This window comes from Oncorhynchus gorbuscha, linkage group LG19 (genome assembly GCF_021184085.1).
Source record: "Oncorhynchus gorbuscha isolate QuinsamMale2020 ecotype Even-year linkage group LG19, OgorEven_v1.0, whole genome shotgun sequence".
Taxonomy (NCBI): Eukaryota; Metazoa; Chordata; class Actinopteri; order Salmoniformes; family Salmonidae; genus Oncorhynchus; species Oncorhynchus gorbuscha.
In genome coordinates, this window is record NC_060191.1 from 52658267 (window position 1) to 52678359 (window position 20093).

Below are 20093 nucleotides of genomic sequence, written 5' to 3' on the forward strand. Positions count from 1 at the left end.
AAAGTCTGTATTTTCCTCCCTGCAAGAGAGAGGTGTACCACTCCCAATCCACTTCAACATAAATACAACACATATGATGTGAACCATAACCCCATTATTTAACATAATCTAAGATAGAATCCCTTGTAAAAGATAAGGTCATAGTGGAATTACAAAATACACTTCAGTCTTCAGGTATGCCCATTTAAAGCTCACAGACATAGAGGCAGAGAGGCATGAGAAGCTAGCCTACCCCCACATACTCTGCTACTGTAAAAGACAGTCCGAAACCTCTTATCTCCAGCATGAATACATTTAGATCCAGAAATATAGGATTAATATAGTTCATTAAGATACAGAAATATTGGCAGAATACAGTAAATTAACACCCAGAAATATAGCAGTACATTAACTGCCTTGCAGGACTAGCCAGTCTAACCGGGCAATGACAGTACATTTAATCTCTGTTCCACCCAGATGAATTATTTATTTGGTGAGAAATGGAAAATGGGGATTCATGAGAATAGCCAGCCAGGCAGATCTTATACAGTGTGCATGTGTGTGTGTGTGTGTGTGTGTGTGTTTGTGTGTGTTTGTGAATGCGTGTGTTAGGCAGCAGGCCACTCTGGCCTAGTGGGCCATGGTAATCTTCAGACACTCCAGACACTCAGCTCCATGTAGACACAGAGAGGATATAGTCCCATAAAACACCCAGGGGAGGTTCTCATGAACCATGGCACAGTCTCAACCATTATCACACTATCACAGCTCTACTGTAACATGGCATCTGTCCCCACAATACACTTTAATCTGAGCTGCAATGTGCGTCAGCGCGTTAGTGCTGCCTCTGTTCTGTTCTTTTCTGTAATTTCATAGCATTGGAACCAGGCTACATGGCAAATGCTCACTAGATCCTAGGCTCTTACCGGTGTACTCTGGGTTGACATAAGGAGAGTGGTTGGCTTGGCTCTTACCGGTGTACTCTGGGTCGACATGAGGAGGGTGGAAGCGGAAGCTGATGAAGAAGGGGATGGGCACTCCGAACTTGAACCACTCCACCACGTAGGGGGGCTGCTGGCCGTCCAGGGGAGGGGACACGTCACATCCCAGGATCACGCTCTCTCCAGCGCGCGCCGTCACAAACTGGGGCTCCTCTCTCACTCCGTGGGCAACTGGGGGGAAAAACAGGAGAGGTTATTTTAACCAAAGAGCAGAGGGTCCCTTAAAGAAGGAGGGAGGTAATGGTACAGTATATGTGCTGTACTGTTCTCAACTACTACAGGTGTGCTGACCAAGCAGAGAAGATATTGCTGCTTAGATTCCCAATGCCTATAAAACACAAATTCCATTACAGCTACAGTGATTGAAAAAACAGGCCATGTAGCTCGTCAAAATTAAGATTGAACAGCCCTGCCTACAGTGTTGGCCCCACGTATAGACCCTGGTAGGTACTTATATGGATCTAGTACAGGACAGTCTGGCTCTGTACAGTTCCCTTGTCGTCATCTCTCCTGGTGAGAGAGAATTCTGTCTGAGGCGTAGGCCGCCTACAGTACTGTAAATAAGTTACCAGCCCCCCGGCTCTATTGATCAGAGCTGGCTGCTGCTCATATGGGTTTTACTATGAGCGGTACCAGGGCTGGGCTGGGCTGGCGTTTAGCCATGGATGTCCAGGCACACTGCCGAGGGTTGACCTATCGGACGGCTGAAAGGTCGGCCTACCTGCCTCAGCAGAACGCTCACTCTGGGAATGGATTTTGTCCAGCTGCCTCCCCCGCTCTGCTCTCATTGAGCTAGCCTGGATCTCTGGATCTCCTCCATTAGACTGAGCATTGCCGCCCTTCCACCCTTCCTCACCCCACATCCCCTCGCCCCGGGGGGGAACATCGCTTTAGGGATCGAGAGACATGCTGACGATTCACTCTCCAGAAACACAGGCTGAATAACTTAGTGCTTTCATTAAAACTATTACTTGCATTATGGCTACTAATGTTTTCAGGAAGTACAGCATCCAAGTACAGTAGTGGTAAAGAAAGGCTCCGCCTCAGGATGGGGAAAAGGTAGCAGTACGATTCTCTAGGTAGGTTTCTGTAATGGAACTCATGCCTTGTGTTGAGTGTGTGAACCATTGTCAGTGTTGTGTAAAATCGGAAGTGCTACGGTTGCCATTGTTCCTTTCCAATTAAACAGTCATGAAGCCTCTTTACCTCTATTACAGGCTCCACCCCTGAAGGTCCTATGCTTCAGTCAGTGATTGTGTTTACAATTTTAATCTGCTCTATCCGTTAGAAGAGTTAATCCACTTTATGTGATTTAGCCAGCACTGCTTTTGGACTGAAACAGAGCAGATTTAATCAAATTACACTTTTTGTTAAAGTGGAGCTGTGGTCTGCCAGTCACGGGCCTTACTCCTAGAATCTGCTCTGCCATTGTGCCTCTCTGGTAAGCGGTGCAAGACAGCATAAAAAAACATGGTTTAGAGTTAATGACTGACCCACTGGAACACATGTGCAATACGCTGAGTCACTGGACCCTGCACATGACCACAATTCAGCCTGTAGCTAAGACCTAAAGTCGTAGCTAAACAAACCAGCAACACAGCCTACAAAGCACTGTAAATATACTGAGGCTAAGAAGCCTATAAGTTAGACTCGAAGAGACCATTTACAGGGAGGGGAACAAGTAAAGAGCACCTATAATTGCAATCTAAAGCTAAATATGCATAGACTTATCATGCTTATTTAAAGTAAAGATTAGGCACTTTCAGTGAATATTTTAACTGCAAAGCAGCAACGGACACACACTGATAAGATGCAGGAAATGGAAGGAGAACATCAGTAGCATCTGATGCGTCAGTGACAGAGAGGACTCAGTGAGAGGGGACTGGGTGGTGATGTCTAGAGGGCGCTAGACATGGTAGAGGGGACAGAGTGGTGATGGCTGGAGGATGGTAGACATGGTAGAGGGGACAGAGTGGTGATGGCTGGAGGATGGTAGACATGGTAGAGGGGACAGAGTGGTGATGGCTGGAGGATGGTAGACATGGTGGAGGGAACTGAGTGGTGATGGCTGGAGGATGGTAGACATGGTGGAGGGAACTGAGTGGTGATGGCTGGAGGATGGTAGACATGGTAGAGGGAACTGAGTGGTGATGGCTGGAGGATGGTAGACATGGTGGAGGGAACTGAGTGGTGATGGCTGGAGGATGGTAGACATGGTGGAGGGAACAGAGTGGTGATGGCTGGAGGATGGTAGATATGGTAGAGGGAACAGAGTGGTGATGGCTGCAGGGTGGTAGACATGGTGGAGGGAACTGAGTGGTGATGGCTGCAGGGTGGTAGACATGGTGGAGGGAACTGAGTGGTGATGGCTGCAGGGTGGTAGACATGGTGGAGGGAACTGAGTGGTGATGGCTGCAGGGTGGTAGACATGGTGGAGGGAACTGAGTGGTGATGGCTGCAGGGTGGTAGACATGGTGGAGGGAACTGAGTGGTGATGGCTGCAGGGTGGTAGACATGGTAGAGGGAACTGAGTGGTGATGGCTGCAGGGTGGTAGACATGGTGGAGGGAACTGAGTGGTGATGGCTGCAGGGTGGTAGACATGGTAGAGGGAACTGAGTGGTGATGGCTGGAGGATGGTAGACATGGTAGAGGGGACAGAGTGGTGATGGCTGGAGGATGGTAGACATGGTAGAGGGGACAGAGTGGTGATGGCTGGAGGATGGTAGACATGGTGGAGGGAACTGAGTGGTGATGGCTGGAGGATGGTAGACATGGTGGAGGGAACTGAGTGGTGATGGCTGGAGGATGGTAGACATGGTGGAGGGAACTGAGTGGTGATGGCTGGAGGATGGTAGACATGGTGGAGGGAACTGAGTGGTGATGGCTGGGGATGGTAGACATGGTGGAGGGAACTGAGTGGTGATGGCTGGGGGATGGTAGACATGGTGGAGGGAACTGAGTGGTGATGGCTGGAGGATGGTAGACATGGTGAGGGAACTGAGTGGTGATGGCTGGAGGATGGTAGACATGGTAGAGGGAACTGAGTGGTGATGGCTGGAGGATGGTAGAGGGGACAGAGTGGTGATGGCTGGAGGATGGTAGACATGGTGGAGGGAACTGAGTGGTGATGGCTGGAGGATGGTAGACATGGTGGAGGGAACTGAGTGGTGATGGCTGGAGGATGGTAGACATGGTGGAGGGAACTGAGTGGTGATGGCTGGGGGATGGTAGACATGGTGGAGGGAACTGAGTGGTGATGGCTGGAGGATGGTAGACATGGTAGAGGGGACAGAGTGGTGATGGCTGGAGGATGGTAGACATGGTGGAGGGAACTGAGTGGTGATGGCTGGAGGATGGTAGACATGGTGGAGGGAACTGAGTGGTGATGGCTGGGGGATGGTAGACATGGTGGAGGGAACTGAGTGGTGATGGCTGGAGGATGGTAGACATGGTGGAGGGAACTGAGTGGTGATGGCTGGAGGATGGTAGACATGGTGGAGGGAACTGAGTGGTGATGGCTGGAGGATGGTAGACATGGTGGAGGGAACTGAGTGGTGATGGCTGGAGGATGGTAGACATGGTGGAGGGAACTGAGTGGTGATGGCTGGAGGATGGTAGACATGGTGGAGGGAACTGAGTGGTGATGGCTGGAGGATGGTAGACATGGTGGAGGGAACTGAGTGGTGATGGCTGGAGGATGGTAGACATGGTAGAGGAGACTGAGTGGTGATGGCTGCAGGGTGGTAGACATGGTGGAGGGAACTGAGTGGTGATGGTTGGAGGATGGTAGACATGGTGGAGGGAACTGAGTGGTGATGGCTGGAGGATGGTAGACATGGTAGAGGGAACTGAGTGGTGATGGCTGCAGGGTGGTAGACATGGTGGAGGGAACTGAGTGGTGATGGCTGGAGGATGGTAGACATGGTAGAGGGTGATGGCTGGAGGATGGTAGACATGAGTGGTGTGGTGATGGCTGGAGGATGGTAGACATGGTAGAGGGAACTGAGTGGTGATGGCTGCAGGGTGGTAGGGAACATGGTAGACATGGTGGAGGGAACTGAGTGGTGATGGCTGGAGGATGGTAGACATGGTAGAGGGAACTGAGTGGTGATGGCTGGAGGATGGTAGACATGGTAGAGGGGACAGAGTGGTGATGGCTGGAGGATGGTAGACATGGTAGAGGGGACAGAGTGGTGATGGCTGGAGGATGGTAGACATGGTAGAGGGAACTGAGTGGTGATGGCTGGAGGATGGTAGACATGGTGGAGGGAACTGAGTGGTGATGGCTGCAGGATGGTAGACATGGTGGAGGGAACTGAGTGGTGATGGCTGCAGGGTGGTAGACATGGTGGAGGGAACTGAGTGGTGATGGCTGGTGGAGGGTGGTGAGACATGGTGGAGGCTGAACTGAGTGGTGATGGCTGGAGGGTGGTAGACATGGTATGGTGAGGGGAGTGGTGATGGCTGGAACTGAGTGGTGATGGCTGGAGGATGGTAGACATGGTAGGCTGCAGGGAACTGAGTGGTGATGGCTGGAGCTGGAGACATGATGGCTGGAGGGGTAGACAGAGTGGTGATGGCTGGAGGATGGTAGACATGGTAGAGGGAACTGAGTGGTGATGGCTGGAGGATGGTAGACATGGTAGACAGGTGATGGCTGCAGGGTGGTAGACATGGTGGAGTGGTGATGGCTGGAGGATGGTAGACATGGTGGAGGGAACTGAGTGGTGATGGCTGGGGGATGGTAGACATGGTGGAGGGAACTGAGTGGTGATGGCTGGAGGATGGTAGACATGGTGGAGGGAACTGAGTGGTGATGGCTGGAGGATGGTAGACATGGTGGAGGGAACTGAGTGGTGATGGCTGGAGGATGGTAGACATGGTGGAGTGGTGATGGCTGGAGGATGGTAGACATGGTGGAGGGAACTGAGTGGTGATGGCTGGAGGATGGTAGACATGGTGGAGGGAACTGAGTGGTGATGGCTGGAGGATGGTAGACATGGTGGAGGGAACTGAGTGGTGATGGCTGGGATGGATGGTGAGACATGGTAGACATGGTGGAGGGAACTGAGTGGTGATGGCTGCAGGGTGGTAGACATGGTGGAGGGAACTGAGTGGTGATGGCTGGAGGATGGTAGACATGGTGGAGGGAACTGAGTGGTGATGGCTGGAGGATGGTAGACTGGATGGTAGACATGGGGAACTGAGTGGTGATGGCTGGAGGATGGTGGAGGGAACTGAGTGGTGGAGGATGGTAGACATGGTGATGGCTGGAGGATGGTAGACATGGTGGAGAACTGGTGATAGTGGTGATGGCTGCAGGATGGTAGACATGGTAGAGGGAACTGAGTGGTGATGGCTGCAGGGTGGTAGACATGGTAGTGGTGGTGATGGCTGGAGGGTGGGACATGGTGGAAACTGAGTGGTGATGGCTGGGGGATGGTAGACATGGTAGAGGGAACTGAGTGGTGATGGCTGGAGGATGGTAGACATGGTGGAGGGAACTGAGTGGTGATGGCTGGAGGATGGTAGACATGGTAGAGGGTGGTGAACTGAGGGTGATGGCTGGAGGATGGTAGACATGGGGACAACTGAGTGGTGATGGCTGGAGGATGGTAGACATGGTGAGTGGAGGGAACATGAGTGGTGATGGCTGGAGGATGGTAGACATGGTGGAGGGAACTGAGTGGTGATGGCTGGAGGATGGTAGACATGGTGGAGGGAACTGAGTGGTGATGGCTGGAGGATGGTAGACATGGTGGAGGGAACTGAGTGGTGATGGCTGGAGGATGGTAGACATGGTGGAGGGAACTGAGTGGTGATGGCTGCAGGGTGGGCTAGACATGGTGGAGGGAACTGAGTGGTGATGGCTGCAGGGTGGTAGATGGCTGCTGCAGGGACATGGTAGAACTGAGTGGTGATGGCTGCAGGGTGGTAGACATGGTAGAGGGAACTGAGTGGTGATGGCTGCAGGGTGGTAGACATGGTAGAGGGAACTGAGTGGTGATGGCTGCAGGATGGTAGACATGGTAGAGGGAACTGAGTGGTGATGGCTGCAGGATGGTAGACATGGTAGAGGGAACTGAGTGGTGATGGCTGCAGGATGGTAGACATGGTGGAGGGAACTGAGTGGTGATGGCTGCAGGATGGTAGACATGGTGGAGGGAACTGAGTGGTGATGGCCTTAACACTCCTATGTATTACACCTTCATAACATATTAGTTGTACAGAATTCTTTACGCACCCCATATTTCAATCTTACTCCAATCTCCTTTCAGTTTACACAGCACCCTTTTACCGTGTGTTTTACCATGTGTAATGGACAACAAAGTATTTTTCTGACTTATCAGACTTATCAGAGAATTTGATACTTCAAGAGGCTCAGTTTCCTGAAATCGTGCCCTCTTCTAACATATTTTTATTGACTCAACATGCGTCTTCCACACTAATAGATTAAGAGGTGTCTATAGTGTTTATAAGGTAATCATCAACTGTAACCCATGAGCAAGAGAAAAGCAATATCTTATGTTAGCTGCTTTACAAACACTGGTTAAGCTACATGAGCCACCCCTTTCATTTCACACTAGAATATTTTGCTGTTGAACACTTCACATGTTTTCACGTGTTGTTTCATGTTATCAAGTTACTTTACATGTTGTCACATTTCATCACATTAACTTCACATGTGATCACATGAAAACATGAAATTCACGTGGTCTATCCCTAAGGGACCAAGCAGGCCAAGTACTATCCACACAAGTTGAGGAATATAAAACATTATCCACATTGTTTGGCTTGAGAACTAAATGCTGTCACATTATAAAGCCTACACTCTGGGCTTAGGGCACAGCTGAAACCCATTGTTTCCCTGCAGACAGTTCAGGTTTCAGGAGTTCACGGTTTCTATCTAACATTATTTTTGGATCCTAGAGAAATTACCATAAAGACCCAGGATAATATACTGCCTGGCTAATAACTCCCCAATCGCTTTATGAGATCATCACAAGGGGAAGATCAGCACAAGGGGAAGATCAGCACAAGGGGAAGATCAGCACAAGGGGAAGATCAGCACAAGGGGAAGATCAGCACAAGGGGAAGATCAGCACAAGGGGAAGATCAGCACAAGGGGAAGATCAGCACAAGGGGAAGATCAGCACAAGGGGAAGATCAGCACAAGGGGAAGATCAGCACAAGGGGAAGATCAGCACAAGGGGAAGATCATCACAAGGGGAAGATCATCACAAGGGGAAGATCATCACAAGGGGAAGATCAGCACAAGGGGAAGATCAGCACAAGGGGAAGATCAGCACAAGGGGAAGATCAGCACAAGGGGAAGATCAGCACAAGGGGAAGATCAGCACAAGGGGAAGATCAGCACAAGGGGAAGATCAGCACAAGGGGAAGATCAGCACAAGGGGAAGATCAGCACAAGGGGAAGATCATCACAAGGGGAAGATCATCACAAGGGGAAGATCAGCACAAGGGGAAGATCAGCACAAGGGGAAGATCAGCACAAGGGGAAGATCAGCACAAGCCCAGTCACTGCTACCGCCGTTTTCATTTCCTTAATGGAGACACAGTGACCCGGCAGTGTTTATGGGAACTTTTTCAAGGGAACATATTAATGCTCTCAACAAGACATAAATGCCAGCTGTGCAAATCATGTTACAGGCCCTCTCTGTTCTAACCTCCGCTATATCTTCACAGGCTGAGCTTTTCTCAAAGACCAGGTGTCATCACTGAGGCACCAATACATCTAACAGAAAGATGACAAGTCAATATATTATAGATTGCCCTATATTAGTTTAGTACTGTAACTAAGATAACAACCTTCTTAGACATCTTTTTTATTTAATTTTTCATTTCACCTTTATTTCACCCTTTATTTAACCAGGTAGGCCAATTGAGAACAAGTCCTCATTTACAACTGCGACCTGGCCAAGATAAAGCAAAGCAGTGCGACAAAAACAACACAGAGTTACACAAACAAATGTACAGTCTTTAACACAATAGAAAAATCTATGTACTGTGTGTGCAAATGTAGATTATTAGGGAGGTAAGTCAATAAATAGACCATAGGGGTGAAATAATTACAATTTAGCATTAACTCTGGAGTGATAGATGTGCAGAAGATGATGTGCAAGTACAGATACTGGGGTGCAAAAGAACAACCAGATAAATAACAATATGGGGATGGGGTAGTTGGGTGGGCTATTTACAGATTGGCTGTGTACAGGTACAGTGATCTGAGCAGTAAGCTGCTCTGACAGCTGATGCTTAAAGTTAGAGAGGGAGATATGAGTCTCCAGCTTCAGTGATTTTTGCAATTCGTTCCAGTCATTGGCAGCAGAGAACTGGAAGGAAAGGCGGCCAAACTAGGTGATGGCTTTGGGGATGACCAGTGAAATACACCTGCTGGAGTGTGTGCTACGGGTGGGTGTTGCTATGGTGACCAGTGAGCTGAAATAAGGCGGGCTTTACCTAGGAAAGACTTATATTCAGCGGGCTTTACCAAGCAAAGGCTTATAGATGACCTGGAGCCAGTGGGTTTGGCCACAAATATGTAGCGAGGGCCAGTCAACAAGAGCATACAGGTTGCAGTGGTGGGTAGTATATGGGGCTTTGGTGACAGAATGGATGGCACTGTGGTAAGACTACATCCAGTTTGCTCAGTAGAGTGTTGAAGGGTATTTTGTAAATGACATCGCCGAAGTCAAGGATCGGTAGGATAGTCAGTTTTACGAGGGTATGTTTGGCAGCATGAGTGAAGGAGGCTTTGTTGCGAAATAGGAAGCCGATTCTAGATTTAGTTTTGGATTGGAGATGCTTAATGTGAGTCTGGACGGAGAGTTTACAGTCTAATCAAACACCTAGGTATTTGTAGTTGTCCACATATTCTAAGTCCGAACCGTCCAGAGTAGTGATGCTAGTCGGTCGGGTGGGTGCGAGCAGCAATCGGTTGGAGAGAATGCGTTTGGTTTTACTAGCATTGAAAAGTAGTTTGAGGCCATGGAAGGAGTGTTGTATGGCATTGATGCACGTTTGGAGGTTTGTTAACACAGAAGAAGGGCCAGATGTATACAGAATGGTGTCGTCTGCCTAGAGGTGGATCAGAAAATCACCAGCAGCAAGAGCGACATCATTGATAAATACAGAGAAAAGAGTCGGCCCGAGAATTGAACCCTGTGGCACTCCCATAGAGACTGCCAGAGGTCCGGACAACAGGCCCTCTGATTTGACACACTGAACTCTATCTGAGAAGTAGTTGGTGAACCAGGCGAGGTAGTCATTTGAGAAACCAAGGCTATTGAGTCTGCTTATAAGAATGCGGTGATTGACAGAGTCGAAAGGCTTGGCCAGGTCGATGAAGATGGCTGCACAGTACTATCTTTTATTGATGGAGGTTATGATATCGTTTAGGACCTTGAGCATGGCTGAGGTGCACCCATGACCAGCTCGGAAACCAGATTACATAGTGCAGAAGGTATGGTGGGATTTGAAATGGTCGGTGATCTGTTTGTTAACTTGGCTTTCAAAGATTTTACAAAATCAGGGCAGGATGGATATAGCTCTATAACAGTTTGGGTCTAGAGTGTCTCCCCGTTTGAAGAGGGGGATGACCACGGCAGATTTCCAATCTTTGGTGATCTCAGACTATATGAAAGAGAGGTTGAACAGGCTAGTAATAGGGGTTGCAATAATTAAGGCGGATCATTTTAGAAAAAGAGGGTCCAAATTGGACTTAGCTTAAGAGGCCCATCGGACAAATTCTTTGGCCACTGTACCTATTTTTCCAATTGGCTTGGACCCCTTCACCACACGGAGCCCTGCTGATTCACGACGACTGGTCTGCTGACGTTACAGCACGAGGGGGCTACAACTGACTTCTTCCGTCGCAATGTCCCTCCAAGGCCCTTCTGCTAGCTTGCTAGCCCCGGCCCACTAGCTGCCTGAATCGCAGTGTCTCCGGCCCGCCTGAGCCACTCACTGGACCCCTATGATCACTCGGCTACGCATGCCTCTCCCTAATGTCAATATGCCTTGTCCATTGAGGTTTTGGTTAGTAATTATTGCCTAATTTCACTGTAGAGCCTCTAGCCCTGCTCCACACGCCTTAGTTAACCCTTTAGTTCCACATCCCACACATGCGGTGACCTCACCTGGTTTAAATTATGTTTCTTGAGACAATATCTCTCTCATCGTTACTCAATGAATAGGTTTACCTCAACTGTATTCACATCCTACCATACCTTTGTCTGTACATTAGGCCTTGAATCTATTCTTCCACGCACAGAAACCTGCTCCTTTTACTCTCTGTTCCGAACGTACTAGACGACCAGTTCTTATAGCCTTTAGCCGTAACCTTATCCTACTCATCCTCTGTTCCTCTGGTGATGTAGAGGTTAATCCAGGCTCTGCAGTGCCTAGCTCCACTCCCACTCCCACTCCCCAGGCGCTCTCATTTGTTGACTTCTGTAACCGTAAAAGTCTTGGTTTCATGAATGTTAACATTAGAAGCCTCCTCCCTAAGTTTGTTTCATTCTCTGCCTTAGCACACTCTGCCAACCCGGATGTCCTATCCGTGTCTGAATCCTGGCTTAGGAAGACCACCAAAAACCCTGACATTTCCATCCCCAACTGTAACATTTTCCGACAAGATAGAACTGCCAAAGGGGGCGGAGTTGCAATCTACTGCAGAGAGAGCCTGCAGTGTTCTGTCTTACTATCCAGGTCTGTGCCCAAACAATTTGAGCTTCTACTTTAAAAAATTCACCTTTCCTGAAACAAGTCTCTCACCATTGCCACTAGCTATAGACCACCTTCTGCCCCCATCTGTGCCCTGGACACCATATGTGAATTGATTGCCCCCCATCTATCGTCAGAGCTTGTGCTGTTAGGTGACCTGGAATTCAAGGCATAATGTACAGACAAGGGAATGGTAGGATGTGAGTACAGTGGAGGTAAATCTATGCATTGAGTGATGAGAGGTTTTTGTCTCTCGAGGCACCATTTAAGCCAGGTGAGGTCACCGCATGTGTGGGGGGTGGGCTCTACAGTGAAATAAGACAATAATAAATTACCAAAACAGCAATAGACAAGGCATATTGACATTAGGGAGAGGCATGTGTAGCCGAGTGATCATAGGGTCTAATGAGCAGCAGTAGGTGAGTCAGGGAGTCGTTCGGTAGTCGCTACTATGCTAGGCGAGCTGGAGACACGCCGATTCAGACAGCTAGCGGGCCGGGGTTAGCAGATGGGCCTTCGGCGACGTCGCAATGGAAAAACCTGTTGAAACCACCTCGGACAATTATGTCGGCAGACCAGTCGTGATGGATTGGCAGGGCTCCGTGTTGGCAATAAAGGGTCCAGGCCAATTGGCAAAAGAGTTATTGTAGCCCAATAATTAGCTGGTAGACCTCTTCGGCTAGCCCAAAGATGGGCCTAGCTCGAGGTTAGCTCAAGGCTAACTGGTGCTTGCTTCGGGACAAAGGCGTTGGCCAACAGTAGCCACTCGAATGCAGCTAGCTAGCTGCGATGATCCAGTATAATGGACCAGGGCTTGTGGCAGGAATCTGGTGATGAGGTAGAGAAAAAGCAGTCCGATATGCTCTGGGTTGTTATCGCGCTGTGCAGACTGGCAGGTATTGACCGAGCTGAAGCTGGTTGATGTCCGAGTTAACGGTGAAGACCGCTAGCAGTGGCTAACTGGCTAGCTTCTGATGGGTGTTCCGATTCTAAAGTATAAAAATAGCAGATCCGTACCACATTGGGTGAGGCTGGTTGCAGGAAAGTATATTCAGTTCGTAGATGGAAAGTGAGATTAAAATATACACTAAATATATACGGGGGAAAACGAGGAAAACTAATATGTACACAGGACAAGACGGGACAAGACAAATACACGTCCGACTGCTACGCCATCTTGGAAAACATATAATTCAGCAACTACCTCATCTGTACAAGTATCCTAACTCCTAACTACAAATAACAGTAGTGCTGTACCTGCTCATAATGAATTCCCGAAGGGACCACTTTATCCAGTACACTATGCTGCTATCTGCATTTGCAGGTAAATTAGCTAAATCAGAGGCAGTCCATGTCCCAGAGCACAATGCAGGAGAATAATTCCAGATTATTTGGCACCAGTTAAATAGGCATGTTCACTACCAATACTAAAGCCAGTTACTCACTGCAAGCAGCCTACTTCTTTTGCAGCTCACTTAATCAATCAAATGAATCTGTTCTGAGTCAATCAGCATCTGTCCAGAGCAGAACATGAATGTTCACAGTAGAACATCGGGGACAGTTAGGAGTTAAATCCGCTGGAGATTTCAACCAGCCTATTCGAGCCGCAGCAACGATAATGGCACTTGCATGAAAAGTACCCTTTACTGTACTTGCAATAATGATCACAGATTTGCGTGTGTGGACTCTCCAGGCACTTTGGGCTGTAATTATGCAGCTAGAACAATAGCTGTGAAATATTTTGACATTATCGAAGTCCAATGTGATAAGAGATCATATAAAATCTGAATAAATATAAATAATAAATGTACTACATTTGGAGACGTGGGGTTTTCATGTCACCCCAGGATGCCTAAATCATCTTCCTGACACTGACTGAATCAGTGACAAATCTACCATCAAAACATTACAAGGGAGTGGATGGGGAACAGAAGTGCTTTGGATCCTGGCAGTGCTACAGCACTACAACCCACTATCACAAATTATCCTGAAATAGACACCAATTACTTGGGAAATTCATGACACACAAAAAGTAAAACATTTTGTGTCCACCACATTATACAGTATACAGTGCATTTTAATCACAGATAAAGGCAGTAGGTTACTTAAGACAGAAACGATAGGAGGGAGGTTTGTTTGGTGAGGATGGGTGGGCGCATAACGTGAATGTCTAGCAACCCAAACGGTGCGTTTTCAAATCACATGATGGACAACATTTTATCCACTTTGTAACTACTTACAATTTTTTGTACTACTTAGATAGCATGTTAGCTAACCCTTTAACTACTTAGCTAGCATGTTACCTAACACTAACCTTAACCCCTAACGCTAACCTTAACCACTAATCCTAACCTTAACCCCTAGCCTAGCTAACGTTAGCCACCTAGCTAAAGTTAGCCACAATAAATTGGAATTATGAAGAAAATTGTGTACTGGATTATAAAGAAGAAAATTGTGTGGTGGACACAATTTTTACAAACTTTTTCATGTGCCTGTCACAAATGTCTAATTCACGATAATCTGTGATATGAAATCAGGTATTGAGCAAAGGTGAATATGACACTACAAGCAATTCAGTACCAACACACACATGGTTATGGTGTATGTGATACAAGGATATGAGCACAGATTAAACTGGACAGAACACACAATGTCCTGGATGTAATGGAATATAGACTAGAGTAGAGAATGAATCTCAAGGACGTGCAGCGACTGGGCTGGATGGGCCACTGGCAGGGTGGTAATTGAATGCCAGCCTGCATGTGCTGAAGGTCACATCAGATAACAGTGTGTGTGTGTGTGTGTGTGTGTGTGTGTGTGTGTGTGTGTGTGTGTGTGTGTGTGTGTGTGTGTGTGTGTGTGTGTGTGTGTGTGTGTGTGTGTGTGTGTGTGTGTGTGTGTGTGTGTGTGTGTGTGTGTGTGTGTGTGTGTGTGTGTGTGTGTGTGTGTGGCAATGAGGTGCAATGCAATGAGTGTAGTCAGGACACATGGATAGGAGTGCCTAGGCTGCACACAGAGAAACAGCATGGATAGCTAACATGGACACTTACATACAGGGACACATACATTAATGACAGATGACCACCTCCTACACAGGCAGTGTGAGACAATGATATGAGTGAACCAATGTCATAGACTGACCAGAAGCTGTGTGACTCACTCTCAGTTACACCCACTGGCGCCACATGGAGTCTGTCAAACCCAAGCTCAGCGTAGTACTACCAGACAGTCAGCCTCAGTACAAATACTGGTGTTGAATAGAAGTCATCCCAGAACACACTGACAACCTAACATCAAAGTGTGACATACAAGTACAAAAGCCAATCCTATCCTCATTGAGCTACTTATCAAACAAACATTGTAATAGCTGCCCTATAAATAGCTTTCCTAAAGAAATCTAGATTTGTGGCACTAATACAAAAACATAAACCATATGAAAAGACAAACACAGACTGCAATCGAGAGGAATACATTACAGTGATAGTGATGCAGGCAGGGTGAGGCGGAAGGCAGGAAAGACAGACGATGACAGAGCAAATGGGAGAGGAGAGACTTAATCACGACCTTTATAAATGGTAACATTATGTATTTGATCATGCAGGATCCTGGGCACCACAGAGTGGTATTGTAGTTGAATAAAGGAGAAGTCTAACATCACTGGAAAATGAATGAACCTTTAACCACTCTTCACAGAGAGGGAGACCTGAACAAAGATGAACAATAAGCACATATAGGTAACTGACAAAATAAAGCAAACACCTACATAAAGTGTTTTAATAGGGTGTTGGGCACCACGAGCCAGAAAAGCTTCAACAATGAGCTGACACCTTGGCATAGATTCTACAAGTGTCTGGAACTCTATTGGAGGGATGCGACGCCATTCTTCCACAAGAAATGCCATTATTTCGTGTTTTGATGACGGTGTTGGAAAACACTCTATCGGGCACCACTCCAAAATCTCCTGTAAGTGTTTAATTGGGTTGAGATCTGGTGACTGAGATGGCCATGGCATATGGTTCACATTGTTTTCATGCACATCAAACCATTCAGTTACCACTCGTGCCCCGTGGATGTCATCCTATGGGGGCATAGCTATGGGTGCCAGAATAATGGTCTGCCCACCATTTTTATACATGACCCTAAGAATGATGGGATGTTAATTGCTTAATTATCTCAGGAACCACACCTGTGTGGAAGCACCCACTTTCAATATACTTTGTATCCCTCATTTACTCAAGTGTTTCCATTATTTTGGCAGTCACCTGTATGTCAAGTAGGTTACTTATCAACCTCTCCAAAATCTCTAACTGAGTACTGATCACATCTATACGTAAAAGTGATGACAACAGAGGGAAAAAAATGCTCTTTCTTATTATCAGGAATAAGGCTGCAAAATTCCAGGAACATTCAATAGGTTCCCTGGTTTTACCGAAATCCCGGTTGTTAGATTCCCCGTAATCAGGAGGGAATAAGTAGGAATTCCAGAATTTTTCAACCTGGATTTCTGGAAAACAAGGGAATTTATAGAAAATTCTGGGAATTTTGCAAACCTAAGCTGGAATCAGCCCTAAACTGGAATCAGCCCTAAACTGGAATCAGCCCTAAACTGGAATCAGCCCTAAACTGGAATCAGCCCTAAACTGGAATCCGCTCTAAACTGGAATCCGCCCTAAACTGGAATTTACATTTACATTTACATTTAAGTCATTTAGCAGACGCTCTTATCCAGAGCGACTTACAAATTGGTGCATTCACCTTATGACATCCAGTGGAACAGTCACTTTACAATAGTGCATCTAAATCTTAAAGGGGGGGGTGAGAAGGATTACTTATCCTATCCTAGGTATTCCTTAAAGAGTTAGGGGTTTCAGGTGTCTCCGGAAGGTGGTGATTGACTCCGCTGTCCTGGCGTCGTGAGGGAGTTGGTTCCACCATTGGGGGGCCAGAGCAGCGAACAGTTTAGACTGGGCTGAGCGGGAACTGTACTTCCACAGTGGTAGGGAGGCGAGCAGGCCAGAGGTGGATGAACGCAGTGCCCTTGTTAGGGTGTAGGGCCTGATCAGAGCCTGGAGGTACTGAGGTGCCGTTCCCCTCACAGCTCCGTAGGCAAGCACCATGGTCTTGTAGCGGATGCGAGCTTCAACTGGAAGCCAGTGGAGAGAGCGGAGGAGCGGGGTGACGTGAGAGAACTTGGGAAGGTTGAACACCAGACGGGCTGCGGCGTTCTGGATGAGTTGTAGGGGTTTAATGGCACAGGCAGGGAGCCCAGCCAACAGCGAGTTGCAGTAATCCAGACGGGAGATGACAAGTGCCTGGATTAGGACCTGCGTCGCTTCCTGTGTGAGGCAGGGTCGTACTCTGCGGATGTTGTAGAGCATGAACCTACAGGAACGGGCCACCGCCTTGATGTTAGTTGAGAACGACAGGGTGTTGTCCAGGATCACGCCAAGGTTCTTAGCGCTCTGGGAGGAGGACACAATGGAGTTGTCAACCGTAATGGCGAGATCATGGAACGGGCAGTCCTTCCCCGGGAGGAAGAGCAGCTCCGTCTTGCCGAGGTTCAGCTTGAGGTGGTGATCCGTCATCCACACTGATATGTCTGCCAGACATGCAGAGATGCGATTCGCCACCTGGTCATCAGAAGGGGTTATCATCCCTAGACTGGAATCAGCCCTAAACTGGAATCAGCCCTAAGTTGTAATCATCGCAGCCTCTCTCTCTCTACATTATGATTTTAAAAATACCCTTCATGACAGGGAACACATTATGCAGATTAGAAATCCTATACTTTACCTTCTACTCGATACCAGCTAGTGGGCCCTTCCTTCTATGCACAACATATGCTATTGAGCACAGCACACTCCCCTACATGAAAAGCAGCCTCATGAACACTACATCCTACACAGGGTGCCCACTACTACACAACACAGACAAGAGGCCATGTCACCGCAGGCGAGCTGCCTACAATCTCTGAAACACCAGTGGCATTCATCTGACAGACAGAGATCTGGGTGTCATATACATTTTAAAACACATCTTTAGCCTGACAGCCCAGTGGTGTGAGCCTGCCCAGGCTAGTCAGTCTCTCTCCCCTCCACTCTCTGGCCCTCTGTAGCTGCATGTCCCCCTCAGACAAGCACAGACCAATTAATGAAGGGCCCCAGCCCTCACTCAACAATGAGCTGACACCTGCTTTTGCCTGGGCACTGGGCACAGAGAGGGGTGTGAAGCTTTTGCCTGGGCACTGGGCACAGAGAGGGGGTGTGAAGCGGGCCAGGCGTGCCAGAGGCCCAAAGGCCAGCTCAACACTGTGAAACACTGCCAGAGGCCCAAAGGCCAGCTCAACACTGTGAAGCACTGCCAGAGGCCCAAAGGCCAGCTCAACACTGTGAAGCACTGCGAGAGGCCCAAAGGCCAGCTCAACACTGTGAAGCACTGCCAGAGGCCCAAAGACCAGCTCAACACTGTGAAGCACTGCCAGAGGCCCAAAGACCAGCTCAACACTGTGAAGTACTGCCAGAGGCCCAAAGACCAGCTCAACACTGTGAAGCACTGCCAGAGGCCCAAAGGCCAGCTCAACACTGTGAAGCACTGCCAGAGGCCCAAAGGCCAGCTCAACACTGTGAAGCACTGCCAGATGCCCAAAGGCCAGCTCAACACTGTGAAGCACTGCCAGAGGCCCAAAGACCAGCTCAACACTTTGAAGTACTGCCAGAGGCCCAAAGACCAGCTCAACACTGTGAAGCACTGCCAGAGGCCCAAAGGCCAGCTCAACACTGTGAAGCACTGCCAGAGGCCCAAAGGCCAGCTTAACACTATGAAGTACTGCCAGAGACCCAAAGACCAGCTCAACACTGTGAAGCACTGCCAGAGGCCCAAAGACCAGCTTAACACTGTGAAGCACTGCCAGAGACCCAAAGACCAGCTCAACACTGTGAAGCACTGCCAGAGGCCCAAAGGCCAGCTTAACACTGTGAAGCACTGCCAGAGGCCCAAAGACCAGCTCAACACTGTGAAGCACTGCCAGAGGCCCAAAGGCCAGCTCAACACTGTGAAGCACTGCCAGAGACCCAAAGACCAGCTTAACACCGTGAAGCACTGCGAGAGGCCCAAAGGCCAGCTCAACACTGTGAAGCACTGCCAGAGGCCCAAAGGCCAGCTCAACACTGTGAAGCACTGCCAGAGACCCAAAGACCAGCTCAACACTGTGAAGCACAGCCAGAGGCCCAAAGGCCAGCTCAACACTGTGAAGCACTGCCAGAGACCCAAAGACCAGCTCAACACTGTGAAGCACAGCCAGAGGCCCAAAGGCCAGCTCAACACTGTGAAGCACTGCCAGAGACCCAAAGACCAGCTCAACACTGTGAAGCACTGCCAGAGGCCCAAAGACCAGCTTAACACTGTGAAGCACTGCCAGAGACCCAAAGACCAGCTCAACACTGTGAAGTACTGCCAGAGGCCCAAAGGCCAGCTCAACACTGTGAAGCACTGCCAGAGGCCCAAAGGCCAGCTCAACACTGTGAAGCACTACCAGAGGCCCAAAGACCAGCTCAACACTGTAGAGCACTGCCAGAGGCCCAAAGGCCAGCTCAACACTGTGAAGCACCGCCAGAGGCCCAAAGGCCAGCTCAACACTGTGAAGCACTGCCAGAGGCCCAAAGACCAGCTCAACACTGTGAAGCACTGCCAGAGGTGCCCCTTACAGGAAATAAGGATATAGGGATGGTGGTTGTAAGTCACTGACATTTCCCCCATGCTAACACGGATCGAGTCACATAGACTCAACTTCCTTCCTTTTTTAAACAAGTAGTAGATTCTTCAGTCATAATAACCTTGATGATTTACATCAAGAAGCATGCTTATTAGCACTTTCATATGGCTTGTCTAATTGCAGTTGGTTATGGAAAATTATGTTTATTCAACATCGATAAATCAAAGAAATTGCACTGCCCTCAAGAACAAGTGTGAGTGATGGAATCTGCTCAATAAATGTCTCTTTAATTTCTCTCTCTGTGTCTACCCTCTCCCTCTGTCTCTACCCTCTCTCTCTCTGTATCTACCCTCTCTCTGTCTCCACTCTCTCTCTCTGTCTCTACCCTCTCTCTCTCTACCCTCTCTCTTTCTCTACCCTCTCTCTCTGTCTCTACCCTCTCTCTCTGTGTCTCTACCCTCTCTCTCTCTCTGTGTCTCTACCCTCTCTCTCTCTGTGTCTCTACCCTCTCTCTCTCTGTGTCACTACCCTCTCTCTCTGTGTCTCTACCCTCTCTCTCTGTGTCTCTACCCTCTCTCTCTGTGTCTCTACCCTCTCTCTCTCTGTCTCTATCCCTCTCTCTCTGTCTCTATCCCTCTCCCTCTCTCTACCCTCT

At 48.4% G+C, this 20093-nt stretch overlaps 1 protein-coding gene across 1 annotated transcript in view; it reads right to left on the reverse strand.

Annotated features, from left to right (window-relative positions):
* Window positions 1-20093, reverse strand: part of LOC124006242 (protein turtle homolog B-like) — a 79703-nt gene that overhangs the window by 51620 nt on the left and 7990 nt on the right. Inside the window, 1 exon segment of the mRNA XM_046316131.1 lies at window positions 954-1151. Within this exon segment, the coding sequence (XP_046172087.1) occupies window positions 954-1151 (198 nt within the window).